This window comes from Cynocephalus volans, chromosome 6, assembly GCF_027409185.1.
Source record: "Cynocephalus volans isolate mCynVol1 chromosome 6, mCynVol1.pri, whole genome shotgun sequence".
Classification (NCBI taxonomy): Eukaryota; Metazoa; Chordata; class Mammalia; order Dermoptera; family Cynocephalidae; genus Cynocephalus; species Cynocephalus volans.
In genome coordinates this window covers 107,827,632-107,852,917 of record NC_084465.1, presented here as the reverse complement: position 1 = coordinate 107,852,917, position 25,286 = coordinate 107,827,632, and the positions used below count along the sequence as shown (strand labels likewise).

The 25,286-nt window shown below is 42.4% G+C and overlaps 1 protein-coding gene across 1 annotated transcript in view; it reads right to left on the bottom strand.

Moving 5' to 3' along the window:
• CPPED1 (calcineurin like phosphoesterase domain containing 1) overlaps window positions 1-25,286 on the bottom strand; it is a 118,282-nt gene that overhangs the window by 20,914 nt on the left and 72,082 nt on the right. Inside the window, exon 3 of the mRNA XM_063099706.1 lies at window positions 13,537-13,959. Within this exon, the coding sequence (XP_062955776.1) occupies window positions 13,537-13,959 (423 nt within the window). The remainder of the gene's footprint in view (window positions 1-13,536; window positions 13,960-25,286) is intronic.

Sequence of the window (25,286 nt, the reverse complement as noted above, 5' to 3'; positions counted from 1 at the left end):
CAGTGTCAGCTCTGGTAACTAACAGGCTGTTTTGTGGTCCCAGCCTCTGCCCATGTTGTGTCCTTTGCCTCGAATGCCCATGTCTGCTGGATGAACTCTTCATCCTTCAAAACCCTGTTTATTCCTTTCCTCCTCTGGGAAAACCTCCATGGCAGAGCTAGACAGAGCTGATTCTCCTCCTTCCTGTACCTTGCACATTTCTCTACTTCTGTCCTGTGATTTCTGGTTCCCGCCTTGGTTTCCCTACTGACTTGTGAGCTCCTTAAGGGCAGAAACCATATCTGTTTACCTGAATATCCATCCCCAGGGAGAACAGCATAGAGCTGCTGCTCTGTAAATGACTGCTGGGTACATGAATGAATGAACAAATGTTTGCACAGTGAATGGATATATGAAACTTGTGGCAACTCACAAGCTGTACTTTAGGAGGTATCTTGGAGGGGAACTTAAATTTCCCCTCTCTGCCAACATTATCAAAAAGAAGGGAGAGTTCCAGTATTCTTTGATTTTATAAAAGAACTGCCCTGTTCCTTATAAACAGAGGCCTGATGTTACTAACAAGAGGGTGGAAGTCAGAGATAGTGGAATGAACACTGATTCTGAAGCCTGTCTGATACTTAAATGCCAAATGACAAGCTACTTCACCTCCCTAAACATCGTTTCCTCAATTTTAAAAAGGGGAAGACAAAGGATCGCTCATGGAGTTGTTGTGAGTTTCAGAGCTGATGTGTTTAAAACCCCATCACATGGTCCCTGTCACATGCTGGGGACACAAAGCTTCCCAGCACAGTGTTTGAAATAAGGTGTGAACAAGGGCACTTCTTTCTTTCTTGCCATAGGAGATGCTGCTGGTTGACTCCCTATATCCATGCTCTTCCTCTTCTCGCTGATTTTGTCCTGGGAAATGTCCTGCTCTGGGAGGTCATGGGCTTCAACCCCAAAACCAGGATCAAGGTAGCTGTGGTAATTCTCATCCTAGAGCCAATAAAGGGATGGGAAGGGGCCTGGCCCATGTCTAGATATGGAGCTGCAGGAGGAAATTACTGGGGGGTCTGGGGAAGATTTTGTTTCTTTTAAAATGCCCACTTTTTGGAACCCTTCTACACTGTTGGTGGGACTGTAAATTAGCACATCCTTTATGGAAAATAGTACGGACGTTTCTCAAACAACTACAGATAGAACTGCCATCCAATCCAGCAATCCCACTGCTGGGTATATACCCAAAGGGATGGCAATCATCATGTGGAAGGGACACCTGCACTCCTATGTTCATTGCAGCTCTGTTTACAATAGCCAAGATATGGAACCAACCTAAATGTCCATCGATGGACAACTAGCCAAGGAAAATGCAATACATGTACACAATGAAATAGTACTCAGCATAAAAAAGAATGAAATTCTGCCATTTGCAGCAACATGGATGAATTTGGAGAAAACTGCGTTAAGTGAAATAAGCCAGGCACAGAAAGAGAAATACTGCATGTCCTCACTCATAAGCAGGAGCTAAAAAAATAAAGAAAAAGAAAGAAGTAAAGAAAGAAACAACAAACACAATAATACACTGAAGTTTCAGTTGTGTTTCAGAGAATAGGACTGTGTTTATTAGAGGAGGTTAAGGGGGAGGGGGAGAGGGGCTAGGGAGAAATTGGTTAATGGACATGAAGAATGAATTTTGTGATGACAAAGATGCCAACTATCCTGATTTGATCATCACTTATGTACACAAATACTGATAGTGAACTCTGTACTCAACAAATATGTATAATCAATTACGTTTCAGTAAAAAAAAAACCAAAACCCAAAACTAATATAATATACTACATAACTTACTAAAAAATTTTAAAAATTAAAAATAAAAAGCCTCCTTTTCTGCCTCTGGGGACTGTCAAGTGTGAATGTCACATCCAAAACTGCACTGGCCATTGAGAACTCCAGCATCAGTAAACAGCCATGCCAGGGAGGGCGGAGCAGAAGCCAGGGAGACCCTGGTCACCACCGACCACCTGTGTGTGGCCTTCTATTTAGGTGAGACAATACATTTCCTTATTCTCTGAGCCGGGCAACTTGGAGTTCCCATTTTGTGCAGCACAAAGGAACCTACTCTAAACTTGCTAGAACTATAACTCTCCTTTTGGGGTGACTCATGATGCATTTTTGAACACTATGTAAGTCGGCCTTTGGAAGCTCTCACAAAACAATAGAGTTCACCTGTTATTCAAGAAGTCCCAGGAAATTTTCTTGTTAGTGGGGGAGTCAGTTGCGCTCTGTTGGAGAACTGTTTTGTTAATGATCATGGCATCGTCTCTACTGCCTGTGAAATTGCTTTCCCAAGCACCTTGCGTTCAACAGGACCAAGGCACAGACCCAAGTACAGCACATTCTTTGTTGGAGAGGGGAGGACACAGAGATGGGGAAGGTGGCTCCATTACCTTAGGCCATGTCTGTGTGACGGTTTGGAGGTAATCTGGTATTGAGAAACAGCCAACACACATTAGAGGCTGAGTGTGAGTTATTAAAACAACCAAAACACGGTCAACCAAAAACAAAGAAAATCTCCTTTCTTTGATTTAGATTGCAGCCTTTCACTTGTGGCTAGAAAAGATTAAGTGCAGACCTCGCTCAGTGGCATAATTTTTCAAAAAGAACTGATGGCTCTGTAACTATCATCCTTAAACATCAATGTCAATGGTGATCGATCTGCAGGACGTAGACCAGGGGTCGGGAAATTACAGCCATGGTCTGTTTCTATGGCCTGTGAGCTAGGAATGCTTCTTACCTTTTCAAATGGCTACATTTAGGTTTACATAAGTACTTATGTAATATCCTCAATTTTGCCTCTTGGCCCCAAAAACCTACAATATTATCTGGCCTTTTACAGAATACAGTTTGCCATCCCCTGACCTAGATTACATTATAGGGATTTTTTTTACTATGCTTTTTTCATTTTTTTGAGAAATCAAAAAGACACAGATAGGTACAAAAAATAAAGTAACATTCATATTCCCACCACCCAGAGATAACAAATATTAACATCTTGTAAGATCTGCTTTCACAGTTTTAAAAATATTACAGTTATAGCCGAAGTCTCTTTGATACCAGAAGCTCTCAGTTTAACCTTTAAAGAATGTGCACCTCCTTGGGAGAGAGCCTGGCCAGAGATCTGGCCACAGGGTCCATGATCTTACCAAAGTTGAGAACGGCTATTCCACAACCTTCACTGGAAGGCAGGTAACAGGGGCACCAGATAGTGATGCTTCAGTGTGTTGATGGATTAATCACACAAAGAAGTTTCTTTCCATTGAAAATAGACTTTGCCATAGTCAGATACGTGGGTTTGGCACAGAAGTAAGCGACCCCCAAATCTGTTGAATTAATTGAATAGGTGCCCCAAAAGCAGATATTTGAGGAAGTGATTTTGTGAAGACATGGCCATGAAGAAAAGGTTCTTATGAATTAAAGGGGCGGGGGGGATGAAGGAAGAAGGAAGGAGGGATGAAACATCACTAACATGGAAGTCACCCAGTGCAACAGGTACTGCACTGCTTATACGTTCTTGAGAGGAACCACCCCCTATCAAATAGGTATCTGTACGTGTGATTTATGGAGAGAGAGATTTAAATATTAAAGGCAATCTCTAAAGTGTTCTGCAATCCCACTTTAGGACTTCCACATTAACTGCAATTATCTTCCCCTAGACTCCAAGCTTGTTGATGGAAGGAACGATGTTAACCCATTTTTATCCCCCTCATTTCCAAAGGCAGAGAACATGTGCCATAACTGTTGAAAAATGAGAAGACGAATAAAACAATAAGCAAATCACCAACCCCAACAGCAAGAGCTCAAATTGGAATCCTGAATCTCTTCAGCAAAACATGACACGCAGTCGCATCTGGTCTTACCAAGACCAATTCGGGCATGACAAATGTTCCACAAATACAAAAACGTGCAAGCACCTTTAAGATTTTTGGCCTGTTTGTGCACAAAGAAGCTCACGACAGTGGCATTTATCACGGAGAACGAGTGGAAACAGCCTAAATGTCAATGATGGCAATAGATTTAAACGAAGACGGCACGCCTATGTAGTACAACACAGCTGTGGTTTGGGGAACATTTTTAATGACATGAAATAATGCTCTGTATGACACAAACTTATACTTCCAAAATGCTCACATGATATGATCTCAGCTATGTGAAAAGAAGGCACTTGTTAACATTCATGAATGACTGCTTATAAACTAACCCCTACTCAAAATACCCAACCCTGTGCAACCACACAAGACCCTCCTTCGTGTGAAACCACAAATCAAGCTGAAGATGCAGGATTTCATAAAGCTGATGAAAGTGACACTGGGCTCTGGCAGAATAAACACATGTACACACATTAGCCCCTGAGAAGCCAATAATTGATGGATTCAGAAAGAGATCCTTAGGAAAACCAATGAAATGTGCGAATAACCTTCAACGATGCTGCTGCCAACATTCAATGTGTTAAATGTAAATTGCAGGACGCTGTCAAAGACTTTTCTCAGACTACTTAGGCCAAGGAAACCAAGTTGACACTTGATCAGCTGTCTGTTCATTCTGAGTTGGTGCACACGGGCAGTAACAACCAACATCTTATCAATTACAAGTTGAAATTAACGGACCGCCATCAGTCTTTGTTTCTCAAGATCATGTCTCAAACCAATCTTTATTTTTATTTTATCACTGTTTTCTGGAGCTACAGTCCCCATGTATGGTGAGCTTTTCCTGATAGCCATAATCCTCAGACAATGAGCCCACCTGGACTTGTACCCCTGGGGAACTGGCCAGAGTCTGCAGGGCTGGTATAGGTCCCTCCCTATTTCAAGACAGACACCATAAATAGCATCTTTGTCTGCAGAAGGCACAATTCAAGTACTCAGGATGAAAGGATGAATGAAAGGCTTACTCAGAAAGAAAAAGTGCTATGTGCCAAGGTCAAAGGGGAAGCTCACGCCCCAAGTGGACTGCCTGGAACTCACCCTTTGTACATCCAGGTGCTAAGCTTCCATCGCTGGTTGGACCAGCTCCTCCCATGAGATAGCCCCTGGAGAAGGGCAGGAGAAGAGTGGACATGGTGGGGGAGCAGGTGGAACCTGTCCCACACAAGGTTTCCTGGCTCCTCTCATTTGCCATTAACACCCTTGCTCAGGGTGTGTTCTACTCATTAGCACGCTCTCCTTAACCAAACAGCAACATCATTAGGAACGCAGGTAAGCCGATTTGTCAACCCATGCCTCAGTTACCCTGTCTACAAAATCAGAGCAATAGTACCTATAGTATAGTATAGTATTAAATAGCAATTATTATTACATTTTTATAACATTCACTATTTTAAATGATGTATAGAGTAAAACTGATCCTTGAAGAGCGTGGTTACCCTGTGGTTTTTAGTACCCACTGGAGGCATATGGTAGAGCCATCTTGGGGACGAGGGACCCCAGGGCAAGAAGCAGAGGAGTGGTGGGACAAACACTGTCAGGAAGACTTGGGTTGCAACTCTGGCAAAACTTAGTAGTGGGTCAGTGGTAAGAACTCATGGAAAAAGAGGAAGTGTGTCCCTCAGCATCAATTCATTTAATGTTAAGTCACTTAAAATATTTTTTAATCATCATCATCATAATGACAATAAGAAGTAAGATATTAACAGCACTATTATTGAGCACCTGCCAGGGACCAGACACTGTCAAGGTACTAGACTGTCTAATCTGATCCCCACGAAAACCTTAGATATCACTGTACCCACTTTGTAATTTTATGACCTGAATGAATGACTCAGTCTCCCCATGGAGAGTGAGGCTGGAAAACATCATAGCCCCCTAAGGGAGACTGAGGCACAGATGCTTAAGCCCCACCTAGGCAGGTGGCCCAGGAGGAGGCTCACCTGCAAAGGCAGCCTCACACCTGCCCCAACACGATCCCTTCTACCTGGGCAATGTTACAGCAGGCAATGGTCTCACCTAGACTTCCAACTATGTGCAGGATAGTGCCTCACGTAAGAGAGACATTTATGAAATGTTATTTTACTTCCTCTTATGTGCCTATGAAATTTAAAATGGAGACAAGATTTAGAGACCCTTTGCTCCGTACTACAAATGTGCTTGGTTTCCACAGCTGTTTTGTAAACGTGGATAAAGCGTTTTCCAGGCTGTGACCAGGGGGCACACAGGAGGATGTCTGGCACCTGGGGGCTTTTCCTAAATGGGTGCTATTCTTTACTCCAAAATCAATCATCAATATGCAAACATTTTTTTTAAAAAAGTAAAACAAAAAAGCAATAAAATTAAAGCAATCTGTAGCTTATTTTACACAATAATGTTCTAGATTTTTACTCATTCTGTTGGAAACAAGGTGGGGGGAATGTCTTTTAGACGGAGGCAAGTCCTGTAAATAAAAAGTAACTTGAACTAGCAGAGGAGGTGAGAGTGTTGTGCTAAGCTAGGGATATTAGAATTTTGAAAAGAAATCCCGCTGCTAATTTCAAAATGGCACTAATTGCTATTTTTAAAACATGACCTAAAAAGAAAAGATATAATATTTTGACTTTATAAACTTAAACAGACACTGCTGTTTCCCATGCACTGGAGGTCCTTTTGGAAATGTTGCAAAGGTATTTTTCAACAATATTCTTCATGTTTAGTTTAAGAGTGATCTACAACCCCAGAAGGAGGACCCTCTGTTTTGTTTGTTTCTCTATCCTCAGTGCCTAGCACAGGACCTGTGCTATTTGCTGAATGAATAAACGTTGACTTAACTTCAGGAATCAGCAGCACACATTTACACATGCTAGATTCTCAATTTATAAATATTTACCATTAGGACTTGCTTTTAACTTTAATTACCCCAACTGTTAAGGATACCTCCAAAGTGAGAAATATAATCAATTGCTTTACACCAGATGTAGCTTCTGCAGTTTGTCTCTTATCTAGGTTTATAGTGAATGAGACTCAGACATTAAATGTCTAGAGTGATGCTTTATGGTGGATTGAGTGAAACAAAACATCACCTGGGAAACCTAGGAAAATGAATTCAAGCCAAGTCCTAGAAAATAAAGAGGGTAAAATTCCTCAAGTTCACATGCTCCCAGAAACTCTATTCCACAAATGCTTAAAGAAAAGGACTGTTGAGTTCTCACTAGAAAGCTAGTTTAAAAAGAACCACTACGATATTTTTTAAAAATGCATTTTAAACAGAGGTCATTATAAGGTGACTGCCACTGTCTTGTGGCTACATTTGCTAGATTTGGGAGAATCTATGAAGTTACGTTTTCAAAGGTATGTATTAAGTGGTGAGGTGTGTGCTTTAAAACAGAAATGAAGTGTCAAATTCTATCACTAAATCCTATAGGAATTTTTCATCTAGTTCAGTGTTTCCAACCCTTTTAAACTAGCACCCCCTTTTCATAAAACTAAAAATAACATGCACCCTGAAAAATTTCGAACTTGTTGAGACAGCGTGTCTTCCTGCATACCCCAGGGCCCAGGAGGGTTTTGTCTAGCTTCTCGTACTGTACTTTGCATTATAAACAGAGTTGATAATTCTTTTCTTTGTTAGTTTACAAAGTTATGTCAGCACATTGCAGGCACATTCCCCAACCAGACATGCCTCTCCTTGTCTGGAGATTCTCATTACACCCCTGGAAGAAGGATGCCAGCCCCACAGGGGTGAAAAGCACCCTTCCAGCTAATGGAGAAGGCAAATTTGCCTCCTGTGGGGCCTTAACACAGTTCAGGGTCACATAACAACAAACAATTCCTTCCTAAGGGCTTATTATGTGCCAGGCAAGGTGCTGAGTGCCTCAACATATTTGATTTTATACCTGCCTCACCATATGTGATTCTTACACCAACCCTATGAAGTTGGGATGAGTACCTCATTTTACAAGTAAGAATACTAAGGCAGAACGATGTTCAGCAGCTTATACCAAGGCACTAACTCAGCTGAGCGTAGCACCAAAGGATGTGCATCCAGGTCTGTCTGAAGCCAAAGCCTCTTTGCTTACCTGCTACGTTACACGGCCTCTCCCACCCCACTGTCCTGGACAACAGTCACCCAGAGATGACCTGCATAAGTTCTGCCTTATCTGCATACTACCCAAACTAGCATTTCCATATTTTTCTTTAAATCAATAAGCTAGTGCTATGGGTCGAATGTGTCCCTCAAAGTTCATATATTGGAAACCTGACCCTCATTGTAACAGTGTTAAGAGGGTGGGAAATCCGATTATGGTAATTGAAAGGTGGAGGCTTTAAGAGGTGATTAGATTGTGAGGACCGTGCCCTTGTGAATGGACTGATCCATTCCTGGAGTAATGTGTGTGGTTCTGATGGCTTTATAAGGAAGACAAGAGGAAGGTTAGCTCTCTGTTGCTTGGCTCATACTCTCATCATGTGACACACTCTGCTTTGCTGTAGACAGCCACCACCAAGAACAAGGCCCTCACCATATATGCACCGTGGACTGTGAGAACTTCCCAGCCTCCAAAACTGGAAGAAATAAATTTTATTTCTTTGTAAATTACCCAGTTTCAGTATTCTGTTATAAGCAACGGAAACAGACTAATACAACTAGTTATATTTTTTCTAATATATATTAAAATAAACACCCATGGCATTTTAAGTACTCCCATGGTCCTTCCAATCCCACCTTCACCCCTGAATCCCATCATGGGCTTCTGGTGGGATATGTCCTTTGCCCAGGCATGCTTTCCCCCATGGATGAACCACAGGAGGTTTGATCTGGGAAGACCGTTCAGGGGGTCGGGTGGCTGCCACAATGGATGGCCAGAAACATCCTAGATTTAGACATGTACACAGTATGGACAAGATTTTGGGGAGAGCAAGAGCATCACACTGTAATGGGAACATCTCTCCAAGCCAAGGGTGGGAAAAACCATAGCCTATAGGCCGCCATCTCTTTTTGTAAATAAAGTTCTATTGGAACATGGCCATACTAGCACAATACAAAGGCAGAGGTGAGGAGTTGCTACAGAGCCCAAAATGTTGACTGTCTGACCCTTTATGGAAAAAGTCTGCCGACCCTTGCTCTAGGTAGTACATTTCCCATCTGAAAGTTAATTAGTAAACACCAATCCATAGGTGATTATGGACATTACCCAGGATTCTGCTCATCTGAATCAAGCTTAATTCAACTCTATTTAACCAATATTTGCTTACTGAGGAGTCTTGGCTAGGGGCTGGGCTTACAGAAGTGAATAAAGCTGGGACCTTATTTCCTGGAGGAATCAGGATGTAAAAACAAATAATTTCAATACAACTCAGTAAGCTGTTAGAGTAGAACTAGATGTTTTATTTTTCATACAAAGTGGATGCTGGGAACCTGACCTTTTTATTCTTTGAAACTTTGAAATTGTAAAACCATAACCATGGGCTAAGATCTCTCTCTCTTGCTTTTTAAAAAAGCATACATACTAGAGGTGAAACTCTAACTCTGTGAAATTACTCATTAACTTTTGCAGGGAAGATCAACCTATTGGAATTTTTCATAATTGCCAAATTTGCTCAGGGCTCTCTAATACACAGTTCTAATCTCTGTGTTGAGCATGGAAAAAAAGAAAAGTTGAGACATCAAGGGAAACGTGGTCATTTAAAGAACTAGACTTTTGTTTTTTAAGATAGAGTTTTTAAATAGGAATCCATATTAACTGGGTCACTTATTAACCTTCTGCTGAAAGAGGCTCGCGGGATGGAGACAATGTCCAGGTTCAACCAAGATTTCATTATCTACTGTCTGTCTTTGCAACTCCAACTGGGTATCAGGTGAATTAAGGGGAAAGCCAATTTCTACATCCCATGGATGTGATGAAATTGCTTATCCTCCGGCAGAGCAAAAGAAGGCAGAAAATAACAGATGCTGCTTCACATCTGTGTATCTGTCCTGTCCTGATAACTGTTTATGTGTACCAGCTATTGACAATGTTTTTTGTATCATACAAAGAAGGTTTTTTATGGAGATTCACAAGTAGAAACAGGATGCATCCGTTTCTAGGGAAACCTGAGCTTGGAAGCCCGTGGGTTTTGATTCACAGAGCGATGTATCCCTACACACACGGTGGCCTGTTGTATAGTGACAATCCCTCCTCCTCGTTTACCTCATCCCATTTAAAGAAATTAATGCAACAATAAGAGATGATTGTTGATGCTCATTATTAAATCATTTATTCATCCCACACAATGATTCACAATTATTCATTAAGCTTGCTGGAAGGAAGCTGGGTTTTACCTCCATGGTGGTTTGGGGAGGGATGTGCTCTTTAAAAGGATATTTTATAACAACACAATTATCATAATTAAAAGCTACCCTGATATTCTGATGAGCTTTTGACATATTTTTGAGTACTGGCATTTTAGCACAAGAAGATAAATGAGACTGAAATAGTATCAGGGAATAATATTGCTGTGGGGGGAGGAAAAGCCAGAGGCAATACTAAATACCATCTGCCACCCTCACCCCCAATTTTATCACAGTCTTTAAGTTAATGAATTCTACAAAATGTCACTTGAACTTCTGGCTTTCCAAAATGAGTTCAAATGACACTGCTGTGATGCGAGCCATTTTCTGCACACAACCCCCATGAAAGCCCACTCTCCTGTGTTTTCAAACCACGCAGACCACTTGGCCTGCAACAGAGTTGAGTCCACATCTGATTTGGATCCCTTTCTGCTGTTGCCTGAGGTTTGTTCTGTGTTTGAAAGGTCATTAAGCAGAGGGCCTGTTTTGGAGAGCCACTAAAACTGACAGGTGACTGCGGGGAGGGCTCCTCTCTCTCTGGCTTTCCTGGTGAAGAAGGTTTAGGTGAAGACCTGAAGGCCAGCACCTTCTCACACATAAAGGTGGTGTCTGGGGAAACAGTGGAGAGGGGACACTTGGGAAGAGACATACAGATGCTGAGTGACCCGGAAAGCCAGCACAAGGATATAGCAGAGAGATGCACATGAGGCTTTCCCCAAGACCAAAAGCTGTGCCAGGAGCTCCCTGAGAGCCCCAACTTGCTCCTCTGAGGTTACAGTGAGTGCTAAATAAATAAATGAGCTGTGTCAGGCAGCCACTGAGGGCAGGAGAGTGATCAAAGACTTCCAGTCTTCCATTCATTCTACAAACGTGGATCCAGCACGTACTGTGAGCTAACACCTGAGCCAGGCCTCCCCATGCAGAGATGAATGCAACATCGTCCCTGTCCTCAAGGAGCTGACAGTCTCATGGGGAATTCAGACAAGTCAACACTTCTGAGTCCACTTGACAAGAGCTGGGATTAAGGAAAGTTAAGGAAGAACGTGGGGTGGAGGTGGTGGGGAACTTCACATGCAAGGTGTCTAGGTTGAGTGAGCTCCGCCAGGCGAAATGGAGGTGGCGGGAGGGGACAGTAGACTCAACTGCGAAGGAGCTGGGGGTGAGGGGCAGCCTTGGGAGGGTTTCAGGCTCTGGAGCTCCCTGCCCCTCTGGCTGCTAGGTGGAGAATGGACTAGAACTAGGGGCAAGAGTGGAGCAAGGAGCTCAGTTCAGAGCTGCTGCTGGGACCCAGATGTGACAACGGCTGCCCGAAGAAGTGGACAGGCTGGAAAGATATTGAGGTAAAATTAAAGGGACATGAAACATCAGAGCCCTCCCAGGTAAGGTGGGTCCTACTGGAGATGAAGTGATCAGGATTCCAGAGCCTGATGCCATTAAGAGTGGAATGAGGACACTGACCCCCTGCTCTGTCTCATGCTGGCCAAGCAAACTCCTGATTGCAATTTGGCTTCCCGCATAGCTCTGCCTCCAGGAAGAGACTGTGCTGCTGCAACTGAGGGGAGTCATCAGTCTGGCCTGAAATTAATCAGTTGGCATTCTGGTTGTAGATATCAGTGTCTGTGACCTGGGATCACTGGAGTTCACCAATCCGGGTGAAGGCCACCAGCTCTAGGGCTGCCGACAGCTCTGGTTCCTGAGCTTGCAGGGCTGTAGCCCTAACTGGGCAGGGCGCTGGTGCACCCCGGATAGGATGTCACCCGCTGGGCTCTTGGTGGGTGATCAGCAGGGTGCCCTGTCAGAGCTGTGGGTCTTCTCAATATCTGGGGTTGTCTGTGTGCTCTGTCCTAGGATGGGAAACACAGAGCCACTTGCCACTCAGGAGTGTGGCAGACGAGGACGGAGAACAAAGAGCAGTCACGAGGATGGCATTTGCATCATTTAACATCTGATTTGAAAGGAATCATTTCAGTGGCATTAAATGTTCTCTCTGTTTTTTTCTTACTTACAAAATAGTCTCCATGGTGGTGCTGATGCCATCTCGAGGCTTCGTTTCCCTGTCATCAGAACAGTTTTCTGCACTAACTCAGGCATGGCATAACATTTCAAAGCCCTTAATAGAAGTTTTCCAACTTTGTCTTCACGGAACAGTTGGAAAATGTCTCCAATTATGGGAACTTTTTGTAAAATGTCTCAAAAACACAGAAGGGCCTATTGTACTTTTCACAAGTAAATGAGAACACATTTAATACTCAAAGATAAAAAGAAGAGTGTGAGGAATTTTTTTTTAAATAAATGCCAGTTACTGGGTCAGGGCACCTCCCTCCCCTCCCCCATAACAAATATGCGAATGTTTAAATCGAGAAGTGTTTGATAAAAGTAAGCCCTGGGAAGATCCAAAAAGAGGAATTAGAGACAAGAGTTGTCAAAAATGAGATCCTGTCGAGCCCCTGATAATTCAGGTAACCAGTCTAGAACACAGTGATTCTCTGGGGGCGCCCATGGGAGGTGCTGCCAGGAGGAGAGACAGTGTGTGTGGGCTTGTGGCACATAGTGCACTGCAGAAGCTGAGGTCTTACCTGCAAACATGGAGCGTCAGCTTTGTGTGTGTGTATGCACATGCGTCACATGTATGGTGAGCTAAAAACCCACAGCAGGGTGAGACTGAACTAAATCTCATTCTGGAAGAGAACTTAACACGCCTCACTAAAGGAAAACTGCTGATGCCTCAGGACCCACCTGCTAAAGCCACATTCCAGGACTTCCTGGGTTCCATCTGACTAATACTGGTGAGAAGCATGGCTCTCAAAGATCATCTGTCTTTGAGCAAGTTCCTGCTTTCTGGAAAGATGTCCCTGGCATCTTCCCTTCTCCCAAGGTCCATGCAGCCACATTCAGATCTGCCCTCCTCCCCACGAGCCCTATCTCTCAGACTTCCATCTTCAGCTGTGAGTAGCAACCCCTGGTGTAGTACCTGGCAGGCCAGGGGCTGTTCTCAATGCTTTACAAACCTCTCATTTGATCCTCACAGCCATTCTATGACACAGCTGCCACTACTATTCCTATTTTACAGATGAAGAAACTGAGGCTGGGAAAGATTAGGCAGCTTGTCCAGGGCCACACCACCACTGAATGGTAGAGCTGGGATCAGAACCCAGTTCTGTCCAAAGCCCCATCCTCTCTCCCCTTTGCCAAGCTGCAGAGGGGCAGGAAAAGGATCTGGAAACCCCCTTTCCACCCATACACCTTGTGGCCCCAGGCTGCTACCTGCTTTGGTGAACTTGTCTGCCATCTCCTTCCGAATGGACTTGGTAAGGTTGAAGTAGTCGTCATCCTCATCAATGTTCTGCAGGAACAGCGGGATGTGCTGGAAGACGATGGCATGCTGGCACCTCTGCTGCCCTGCGATGCTCAGCTGCTGGTCCAACCATTGATCCTGGGCCTCCTTCAGGGCAGGGCACCTGGAGGCATCGAACAAGAACTGGGAGTTGAGGACCAGAAACAGGACGCCTCCGACCCAGAAGCTGAAATAGTCGTCTCCCCAAGTCTGGCAGAATTCCTCGATGGTCTCAGCCGTGGGGACGTTGCCCACGTCGTGGTTGCCGCTGACGAAGACCAGTGGGATCTCCTTGTTGACCGCCCTGAGCACCCGCTGCAAGTCCTCCGTCTGCTCCTTCCGCCAGGGCGTCCCTGGAAGAGTGAGGGTCACATCCTGAGATGGCCAGAGGTTGTTCACGTATTTACTAACATAACTTAAGAAAAAAAATAATCTAGGAAGTACACTCAACCCAGCACAAGAAAACTGCAAAAAGTAGTCACTTGCTGAAAACAAATCAACAAGAGAGGTGGGGGACTCTGTCTGTCCCTTTGAGTTGAAATCTCCTGTCCTTCCTCTGGACACTGGAAATTCAATATCTACATGGCCATCTGCTCCACTTTGCTAGTGATAGTGTGGAGTCAATTCTGATATTAAATATTAGTGAAGCGTAATTTCTATCTTTTATTTCTATGGACACTACATATAAATGGTTCTAGCTTTTCACTCACATCTCAGTGGTTCATTGTGTGCATCACAGGATGTGTGGACCCAGCTTGGAACACTCATCCACACTGATGGCTATGTAAGTTTTTCTTACACACAAAGCCTTGCAGACTGTGTGAGCATTTATGGGAAAAATCCTTAGAAATACACTGGCTAGATCAACCGACATGTGCATCTTGCCAAATGCCCCCTATAGAGGCAGAGGCATTTTTAAAAATTGGTTATGAATACTCATGAGATACAAAGCTGACTGTCCCCCCTTGTGCCCTAGATGTGAAGGCCAGATCCGTACTGGCAGCATGCCTATTACCACAAATTGCGATTGTACCCCGTGTCCCCCATTCAATTATCCCCAACCTCCCCCACCCCGTCCTCCACTCCACCTTGTATCCCTAGGTGTGCTCTCTCCCTCTGCAAGTCCAACGCACCACTGTGGTCTTTCTTTCCTTCCTTCTTTCTCTCTTAGCTCCCACTTATGAGTGAGGACATGTGGTATTTATCCCTCTGTGCTTTGCTTGTTTCACTCAAGGCAGAGGCATTTTGTATCCACCAACAGTACATGAGGATATAAGGGCTCCACCTCTTAATGCTAAGCGTGTTCCCTCCAGCACACAGGATTCAGAATGGAAATGATGATTTGGACAGAGAGTTGGGAAGTGTGTGGGTAACCAGCACCCTCCTCTCTCAGATTGCTGGCGTCCACACTTCCTGTAATAATCTATTAAAGCTCTAATAAGTGGATTTTGAAACGACCAATTCAATTCCACATCTGTTTTGGTTTTTTTTGAGCTTCCCTATGAAAATTTATTCAGCAAATATTTATTAAGTGCCGACTATGTATAAGGCACTGATTTAGTGACTGGGGATGAGCTGTGAGCCAAATAGACACAAATCTTTTCCTCCAAATTGGGAGTCAATAATTTGTCAAGTAAATTATAGATGTGCACCCATCTGTGCCAGATGTTATTACGCGTTACTGAGAAAAGCAATGGGGGAGTGAGATACTTCCGGCACTGTGCTAGTCCTGAGCAATGTTCTCAGCATCGGCAAACACAGGAGAAAAATGATGAAAAAGAGCAACCCAACTTCCCTGGAGCTGCTGAAAACTCACCTGAAAAATGCCACGTAAGCAGATGAAAGTTATACCCAACATTCCACCAAGAATTAAAGCAAAAAAGCCCTCAGAAAGCAATTACAGCTAAAAAAGACCATAAAGCAGAAATAAAAGCATTCAGAGTCTAGGTGGTCATGAAATAGGCAGATGTGAAATAGGAACTGGCAGAACGCAGCAAAGAAACAGAGGAAAAAGACAAAAACCATTTCAGAAATGACAACTACAAGATTACCATTAGTGACATTTCGTTTATGGCTAAGTACTCACCAGGTTTTTAAAACATCCCACGTGAGCCTGTAAAGAATGTGTATTCTCCAATTGTCAAGTACGGTGTTCCTCACACTTCCACTCAAACTCATTAACGGTGTGGTTCAAATCCCCTAGGTCATTATCCTTTTCTTGTGGCCTGTTGATCTATACATGTATTAGTCTCTGAGAGACTTGCTTAAGTCACTGCTGTGTAATTGTGGATCAATCCATTTCTCCTTACAATTCCGCCAAGTTTCACGTCCTTTACTTTTAGCTACATTGTTAGATACATAAGAGTTCAGAATTCTAATATGTTATGGAACTATTTTTATATTTCATCCTCATAAAATAAATAAATAGAAAGATACGAAAGACGTAGAACTGTATTGATTCTATGGAAAGGCCTTTAACACACATAAAGTTAAAAACGTAAGGGGCCAGCTGCTTAGCTCAGTTGGTTAGAGCACAGTGTTGACGACACCAAGGTCAAGGGTTTGGATCCCTGAAAAGGCCAGCCACCTCTCTCCCCACACGCAAAAAAAGTAAGGCATGGAGGAGTTAAATCACATATAAATTTTAAAAAGGTTAACATATATTCATGTGGGGTGGATAAAATTTCTCCAAAGACTCAAAGAAAACTACGAATTCTGGTTAAATCTGAGAAACCGAAGTGGGGAGTGAGGGAGACTTACATTTGGTGTAAAACTCTTTATAACACAAGTTTCTTTCCTTTCTTCTTTCCTCCTTTCCCTCCCTCCCTCCTTCCTTACTTTTCTCAACCTTATGTACTATTTTTTTAAAAAAAAGAATCAAAGTAAAACAAATAAACAAAAAAAAACAAAATAAAAGAGGTGTTTTTAGGCCAATGATCGTAGGGCTCAGAAGATTCAGATGAAGGGACCAGTGGAATTTGCTTGGGAAAGGCTGGCTGAACCCCACAGCAGGAGCTGGGGTCTGAAACCCAATCTGGTCAGGCAAGGGGAAGGCCAGACAGCCCCAGCCTCAGGGAGAAGCAGGTCCTGACTGGCCCAGGGCCCAGGAGGCCTCTCCCACAGTGGTGGTGGAGGTTTGCTTACAGGTAGCATCCCCAGGGTCTGGGCCCTGGGATTCTGGTTGGAAGGTACCATTGACTGACATTGCTTCTTTAGCTAAAGCCGGACTGTGGGCATCTGTGTTGACTTATTTAATCCTCTCCAAGACTCTGGTGGTCAGTTCTTTTCCCATGAGAACAGTCTACTAGTTTGGAGAAGACAAATCCTTTGTGTCCTTGAACAGGAAGACCCATCTGAAAGGACCAAGGCTGATTCATTACTACTTTCCTTATCTGGGTTTCCACAAGATCTCAAAGCTACCCCTCTCTTTCCCCTATCCCTAGTCATATAGACTTGGGGATTTTCTGCTACTCAATAACAGCCAGAACTTACCCAGCACTTACTACAGGCCTGGCACTCTTCTAGGAGCTGTAAGTGTATTCATTCACTTCAGCTGGACCACCAGTGGGCAGTTGGGATTTGAACTTGGTGTTCTAGCTCAGAGTACTGTCTCTCATGACAGTGTCCTGGTCACAAACTGAGGTCCCAGCTCCAGGGTGACTTCTCTCAGCTGCCCTGATCCACAGGATGAGGACTTTAGAATATGCCGGGGAACAGAGTATCTGCCATTCTTGATTTTCAAAGGGCCTTCATAATGGCCCTTCACATATGAATTGAGGCAGGTACAGGGAATGTTCGAGTAGTTGATGACCATAAACAGAAAAGTTAAGAACGAGCTGTTCAAAAGAAAGGCTGACTCAAAGTTTGGGGAGGAGACCTTGTCTACAAAGCAACCTACAATGAAGAGTTGGGAGTTACACACTGTAATGGAATTTTTTTTATACACTTCAGAAGGATGCTGCTTTTGGGAAAATCACAAATATCCCCCAATACATCTAGAAAAAACCCACGAAACCCATCTTCTAGAATCACCTCAACCCAAGAGGAGCCTCTCTTGTGTTGCTTTTCCAGTACTTTCTATAACTCTCATATGGAGTCAGTGAGACCTGGGCTTGGTCCTTACGAGCTGTGTGGCCTTGCATAAGCCCCTTGGTTCCTCTGAGCCCTGGCCTCACTGTGTGTGAAACAGAAAAGATAAATCCCATACCTCAGGGGCAGCTGTAAGGACTCATACCAAAATAATATTGTCCATAGTCTAGCACAAACAAGTATGCACATAACATACCCACCTTGTGCACATAACAATCAATAAATCATTCCCCATAATATAAGTAATTTTTAATTAAGAATTTAGAGGTACAGGATTACAAAAAGCCAAGTTTAATGAAAACATTTGCTTTATGTTTAACAAGCTCTAATTTGCATATATCAGAATGTCTTTAGGGTAAGAATATCAATAACAACTTAGCGTTGACATAGCTCACAGTACATCTGAGCATAGCTTCCAAAAAAAAAAAAAAACATAGTATTGAAGCAAATGTATGAGAATCCAAAGCCCAAAGCCATACCTCACCAGCATCACAAATACAAAAAATGGAAGCCTGGCCAAAGACAAAGAATTTCCACGAGTATCTTCTGTCTCAAGCAGGGCTCAGGGCTTCACAAGAAAGGAGGTATTTAACGAAAGGATAGGGAGGGAGGCAGGGAAAGAAGGAAAAAGACTTAGAAAAATTGCAAGAAATGACTTAGAAGGAAAGAGGAGGACTGTTCTAGGTGGGTCTTCAAGGCAGATGAAGGGCATTTGCTGAGAAGTGGGTACCGAGAGAACAGGGACCCTGATGTCAGCACTCACCTGCCACCTGCTGAGAGGAACCCTGGATGGAACTGACAGGGGCAGCGAGGAGAGCTGCGAGGTGTTTAAAACACTTCTTAAAAATTTTTAAAAATTCAATGAGTTAAAATCAAACCAGGAGTAAAAAACATTATAATGATAATTATGAATTACTTACTTGTATCCTTCATTGACTTTGAACTTTAACTCAATGTGGTACCATGAAATGTATGATATATTTCTGTCAATAGCCATTAAGGCAGAGATTTTTATTTTGGTTGTTTCCCAAGTAGCCTTAAAATATGTTGTCTAATAAAACCTCTTAATAAACTAGGAAGAGAAATAAACATCCTTTACTAGATAAAAGACATCTATAAAAGCATATAGCTAACATCATACTTAATGGTGAAAGACTGACTGCTTTCCCCTAGGATCAGGAACAAGGAAAGGAGGTCTGCTTTTTATTGAACATCGTACTGGAAGTCCTAGACAGTGCAATGTGGCAAGAAAAAGAAAGAAAAGACATTCAAACTGGTATGGAAGAAATAAAACTGTCTATTTTCAGAAGACATGGCTGTCTCCAGAGAAAATCCCAAAGAATCATCAAAACACAAAACAAAACAAAAAAGGCTCCTAGAACTAATAAGGAAGATTAGCAATATGCAAAAATATTGTTTAAAAATACAAAATATAATAAAATTGAAAGAACAAACAAAAATCAACTGTATTTCTATATCATAGCCATAAAGAATTGGAGGTATAACCAGAAGGATTTGAGAGATATTTAGGAGGTAGACTGATTCTAACCCTAACCCTGCTTTCAATTCTTTTGGGTATGTACCCGAAAGTGGGATGGTTGGTCATGTGGTAATTCTATTTTTAATTTTTTGAGAAATTACCGTACTGTTTTCCGCAGCAGCTATACTGTTTCACATTCCCACCAACAATGGACAAAGTTTCCAATTCATCCACATCTTCGCCAACACCTGCTACTTTCTGTCTTTTTGACAGTAGTCATCTTAATGGCTGTGATTTGCATTTCTGTAATGACTACTGATGTTGTGCATCTTTTCATGTTTGCATTGGCCATTTCTACATCCTCTTTGGAGAAATATGTTTTCAAGTCCTTTGCCCACTTTTGAATTGGGTTATTTTTTTGTTTTTGAGTTTTAGGAGTTCTCTATAATATTCTGATATTAATCCCTTATCAGGTATATGGTTTGCAAATTATTTTCTCCCATTCTGAATGTTGACATTTTTCTGATAGTGTCTTTTGATACACAAAAGTTTTTAATTTTCACGAAGTCCAATTTGTCTTTTTTGTTCTTTTGTTGCCTGTGCTGATACATTGAATTTTATATTGAAAAGAGCTATTGATTTCTACCTCTACAACCTATTTCTCTCCCAACCTTTTCCTTGTCAATATATGATATGACCAATCTCCCAATTGCTCAGATGTCTGGGAATTATTTTTGAGTCCTCCCTGTCCTTCCTGTCACCAAAACAACAAGGAATCCTGAGATTTGAAAGAAATCTAGCACCAAAGATTAAGTGGTTGTCTTGGTCTTGTATATCTAGCTTATGATATGATATGCAGTCTCATTAAATGTGATGTTTGTTTCCCAACCTATTTTTTTCTCATTATTGCTCCCCTAAGGAGCCTAAAACATTAGAAAACTTTTTCCTAAACCCTCCTCCATTTTAATATTTTTATAACAGTTTGAGATACAAATGCACATACCATACAATTCACCTTATTAAAATGCACAATTCAGTGGTTTTAAAAATATTCACAGAGTTGTATATCATCACCAAAGTCAATTGTAAGACATTTTCATCACCCCAAAATAAACCTTCACCCATTAGGAGCCACTCCCCATTGTCCCCCAAGTCCCCTCACCTCAATCTCAGGCAACCTCTAATCTACCTTCCATAGACTTACCCATTTTGGACATTTCCTAGAAATAGAATCATATAACGTGTGGTCTTTTGTGTCTGACTTCTTTCACTTTGAATAATGTTTTCAAGGTTTGCCATGTTGTAGTCTGTATCAGCGCTTCATTCCCTTGCTGCTGAATAATATTCGATTGTACAGATAGACCATGTTTTGTTTATCCATTCATTAGTGATGAACACTTGGGTTGTTTCTACTTTTTTTTTGGGGGGGGGTTGTTTAACTTGGGTTGTTTGGCTATTATGAACAATGTTCCCATGAACATTCATGTTCAAGTTTTGTGCGGATGTGTTTCATTTCTCTTGGGTATATACCTAGCAGTGCCCTTAAAAGTAAGGCACTTCTTTTCCTGCTTCCTTCTGGCTGCTGGGTGGTGGGGAGTGGCAGGCAAGAGAGGCAGTGGGGGTGTGGGAGCCTGGACGAAGACTCATTAGCCAAAGGTAGAGGGGATGGTTTAAAAGGAAGACAGTAGAGGGAGTTGGGCTGGCAAAGAAGTGATTTTATGGTTTTCAGCCAAGAGGTAATAAATACTGAACAGGGCTGTGATACTGGGAATGAGAAGAAAGGAGACTATCCAAATATATGTAAACTTCATCCCACCTAAATGAGAAAACAAGGAGAAAGATATGCAAATGTGAATATGTCCTTGTTTGAACTTGTTACTTCTGGCCCAGGTCTTCCATAAATTATCTTCCTACCCTTGAAGTGATCATGTCTCTTGTATTTATCATTGTTAGGGCTAACCTTGGTGTGTACATATATAATGATAGAATATCCAATCTAACAAAATGTTACCTGGCACTGGGTACACATGAGAGAGACATTGCTCAAGGCTGTCACAGACAATGCAACGTCCAGGGACACAGAAGTTCCAGGACAGTTACATGCAGATTCACCTCGTACATAGGCAGTCCCTTCAGTGGACAGAATGAGCATGATTCATTTCTGTACAGAGCTTCTGGGGTGTCAGAGGCAGGAAAAAGTCTTCTTTAGAATTATCGCCTTCTTATACTTTAAGATTCCTTGTATAGTCTGAATTCTGGCACTGCTGGCTATGCCTCTAAATCTTCAGTCCTACTTGGGATTTTAAATACATGACCTGGTGAAAAGTCAATAGGAGTTTCACAGTTAAACTCCAAATACAGTCACTGCTCTTTCAAAGCCAGAGGCAAAATCTCAACAGCCCCAGTCATTGCAGGGCTAGAAGATCAGAAATGATTTGTCTCCAGTTAGGCATTTATGCCACACACGCCTGCTGTCCCACTGTGTGTTAGGTCACGGCCACACCAACATAAGTAAGATGACATCTTTGTTTTCACGGAGCTCCATCTAGAGAAGGGCCCAGACATGGGAACAGGCCACACTTGAATGGAGTCCCACGGGTTGGGGATAACTGACCCCATCGGGAGGTGTCCCAGAGCTTTATCAGAGGAAGCAACATTCCCTGAAAGCATCAAAAGGCTCAGGAAGAACTAGGGCCTGCTGAAGAGGAGGAAGGGGGCTTTCCTAGGCAGAGAATAGCAGGGTGAGGGTGGAGAGGTAAGAAAGAGATAAGGTGCCTCTGGGAAGTGGGCAATGAAGACTGTACAAACCAGAGCGATAAAAAGAGCTTAGGTTTCTGGTGTGCTGACTATGTTCCAGGCACTGAGCTGATGGCTTTATACAGATGATCTCATTTGATTCTACAAGAACCTTATTTGAGAAAGTTCATGGCACAAATGAGGAAACTGAGGCATATGATGAGGAACTCATTTAAGGTCACAGAGTTCATAAGTGATACAGCTAGGTTTTAATACCGGGAGGGCTGGCAGATAAAATATAAGATGTCCAGTTAAATTTGAATTTCAGATAAACAATGGATAATTTTTTAGTGTAAGTATATCCCATGCCATATTTGCATTCCTCGATTGTTATCTGCTATATCTGGCAACTCTAAACTCAGGTCCTGTCTGGGTTCACCCAGCCTGACTCCACAGCTGATGTTCTCAGCTATGGGTGGGGAAGGACACAGGCCTCCTCCTGGTCAGTACCAACAGCAGATGCAGGAGGAACAGGGAAAGAGGGGGATGAAGATGCACTTAACTCCATGAGCGTCCCCCTTGATTTCAGATCCAATCTGTTAGCTAGCCAGATCAACCACGTTTTTCCTGATGTGTTTACATACCATACTGGCAACAATACAATTTATTGGTGAAGGCATAGGGAAACAGACACTGTCTTGTACAGCTGGCTGGGGTGTAAACGGTCTCCTTTATTCAAATTTGAAAAGACACATCCACTTTGACATAACATTTTAACACGTATATGTATGTATCTCTGGAAGGATGTCTAAAAACTGGTACTACATTTTGCCTCTGGGCAGGGAAACTAGGTATGGAGGGAATTTTATACATTTTTATATCTTTTGAATTTTTGCCCATGTAAATAGATTCTCTATGAAAAACACATTTATCTACCCTCAGTGAATCATTGGGTTGTATATGCATGTATTAAAACAAGACACTGTACCCCACAGATATGTAAAAGTAAATATTGAAATAAAAAATAAATCATACATTAACATGGTTTGAAAGCTAAAAGGCATTATGTAGGAATTAAATTTTATTTAAAAAAATTTTAAAACATAAACAAAATTATGAAAATAAAAGATAAGGAGAAAAATATGCACATATGTTTAGAAATATCTCTGGGAAACACACACAAGAAACTGATATTTGTCTCCAGGAGGAAAACTGGTATGGGGGGGAGGGGTGGGGAGACTGACTCACCATTGTCTATTCATATACAGGATTTGATTTTCCCCACATATGCACATATGATCTTAAAAATTAAACACATGTGTAAATGCGTGTATGTTAATTACACATACATTATGCTATATGCACACACAGGTGTATGTTTTGATCAGACCATTCTTACAACTGAACAAAACGGGATGACTTCACATAGCCCTGGACAAGCCTGGACAAGAGTGTGCAGATGGGATGCACTCTCAGTTTATGTGTGAGTATGTAACATCGTTTTTCTCCCCATGGGATGGCGGGATGGCAACCCAGAGAAATAATCAGAAGAGCGTAGGTCTTTCTCATGTATGGCTTTGTCCACTGTGGAGAAGGAAGACTTTGTCCTAAAAATACAAGAATGTCAGATTCTCTTCTGCATTCTTCTTAGTTATACCTGAAATCAGACACCCATGCGTGGCTTGGCTTTAGCTGCCAGCAAGCCTTTCCCAAAGAGGTTTTCTGTTTCTGTGTGCTCGGCGCTCTCTCCCCAGGATTTATGCTTCAGCTAAAGAATCTTGTTTTCTGTACTTTTGATATTAACATGGGTTTTTGATTTTATATATGTTCTATGCAAAGCTTAGTTTGCAGCTCAACACAATTAAACAAAATTATATGTTGTTATTAGGATAAAAATCCCACGTCTGGTTCATTTATCCCACAATTAAAACTCTTTTGGCATGGTGGATTAAAAGTAAACAATATTGGAATGTATTGTTGGATGGCTGTTCATGGAATATTGCCATAATATTTTAGAAGCTATGGTAAAACCTTTGCTGGGTGAGATGAACTCTTGGCCATGAACTTTTTCTTAGGATTTTAATGCACTATAATTTATCATTTACTGAGAACCCAGGTGGGTTACTTCATTTCCAAGAACACAAGTGTCCATGTCACTGCCCTTCCCCCAGCCCCTCGCCTCAGATTAGGGCTCCTTCTTCTGAAGGGTAAATAACCACAATGCTTCAGTTAAAGTATATCTCAACCAGACATGCAGGCAGACACCACAGACATTAGTGCTTACATGCGAAGCACGAGACATCACAATGATACGTATTTTGTTTTCCTCTTTGGGGGTAAGGAAGGAAGGAAGCTGTTGCAAAATACTAAGGAACATAACCTAGTTATAGAAAAGACAGAACAACAGCAGAACAGTGAACCCATGTGTTTACATTCTATTTAGCTGTCCCCACCCCAGGCAGCAATACACAGAAATGGCAAAATTTCATTAGCAAACAACTGTTAAAAACCATCCACCTCTGAGACCTTCAAAATATTTTCTCTCCTCTACGGAGATTGTCTAAATAACAGATACTGCAAGTAGATTTCAACAGCATTATGAATCCACATACTGTTTTACTAAGAAGTCCCTCCCCTCCAAAAAAAGAACAAGCAAACCAAGTTTTCTGTAGCAAACAGACAAGAAAGGACATTGGTTAAAGAAAATAAGACCTCTGTAATCCCTATTCCCTGTAGGCACAAGAACTCACACCAGAACTATGATAATATATTCAATCATTGCTGGAAAATTTTAAACAGTAGGACAACCTCAGTAAGCAGAGGAGCAGCCAGGTGATGTAACGAGCTACTAACAGAGCATTTTACTCATTTGGGGAAACAGAGTGGACTCCCTGGTTCAATACAAGTAGCAGAGAAAAGAACAGCAAAATCAATATGGCCCTCAGTAAGCAGACTCGGAGCAGTTACTTGCAAACCAAATGATTTTTCCAGCTGAGACCTGCTGCAGGGCAGGCAGATGAATGACAGTCTGCGATGTGGAAGAATTTTCTAGGGGAAAGACTGCGGCTGTACTTTGCCAAACCCCTTCCCACCTGCACAGTCTCCTCGGCCAAGCCCCGGCTTTCAGGACTTCTTCCTACCTGTGATTTCACACACACTAGCCCCTCCACTATCCCCCATGGCTGAGCAGTGCAGGAAGGAACAGCCTCCAGCAGCATTTTCTCTGCATGGTGAGGATGCTCAATACATATGTGTGCACTTGGTCTAATTTGGGATCAGCTGAGTGCAGAAATGAACAGGAAGACATTTGGGATATGCATAAAATACCTATCTCTCCCTCCTCACCCTAATTCCAGTTATCAGCTGGGCAGGCTC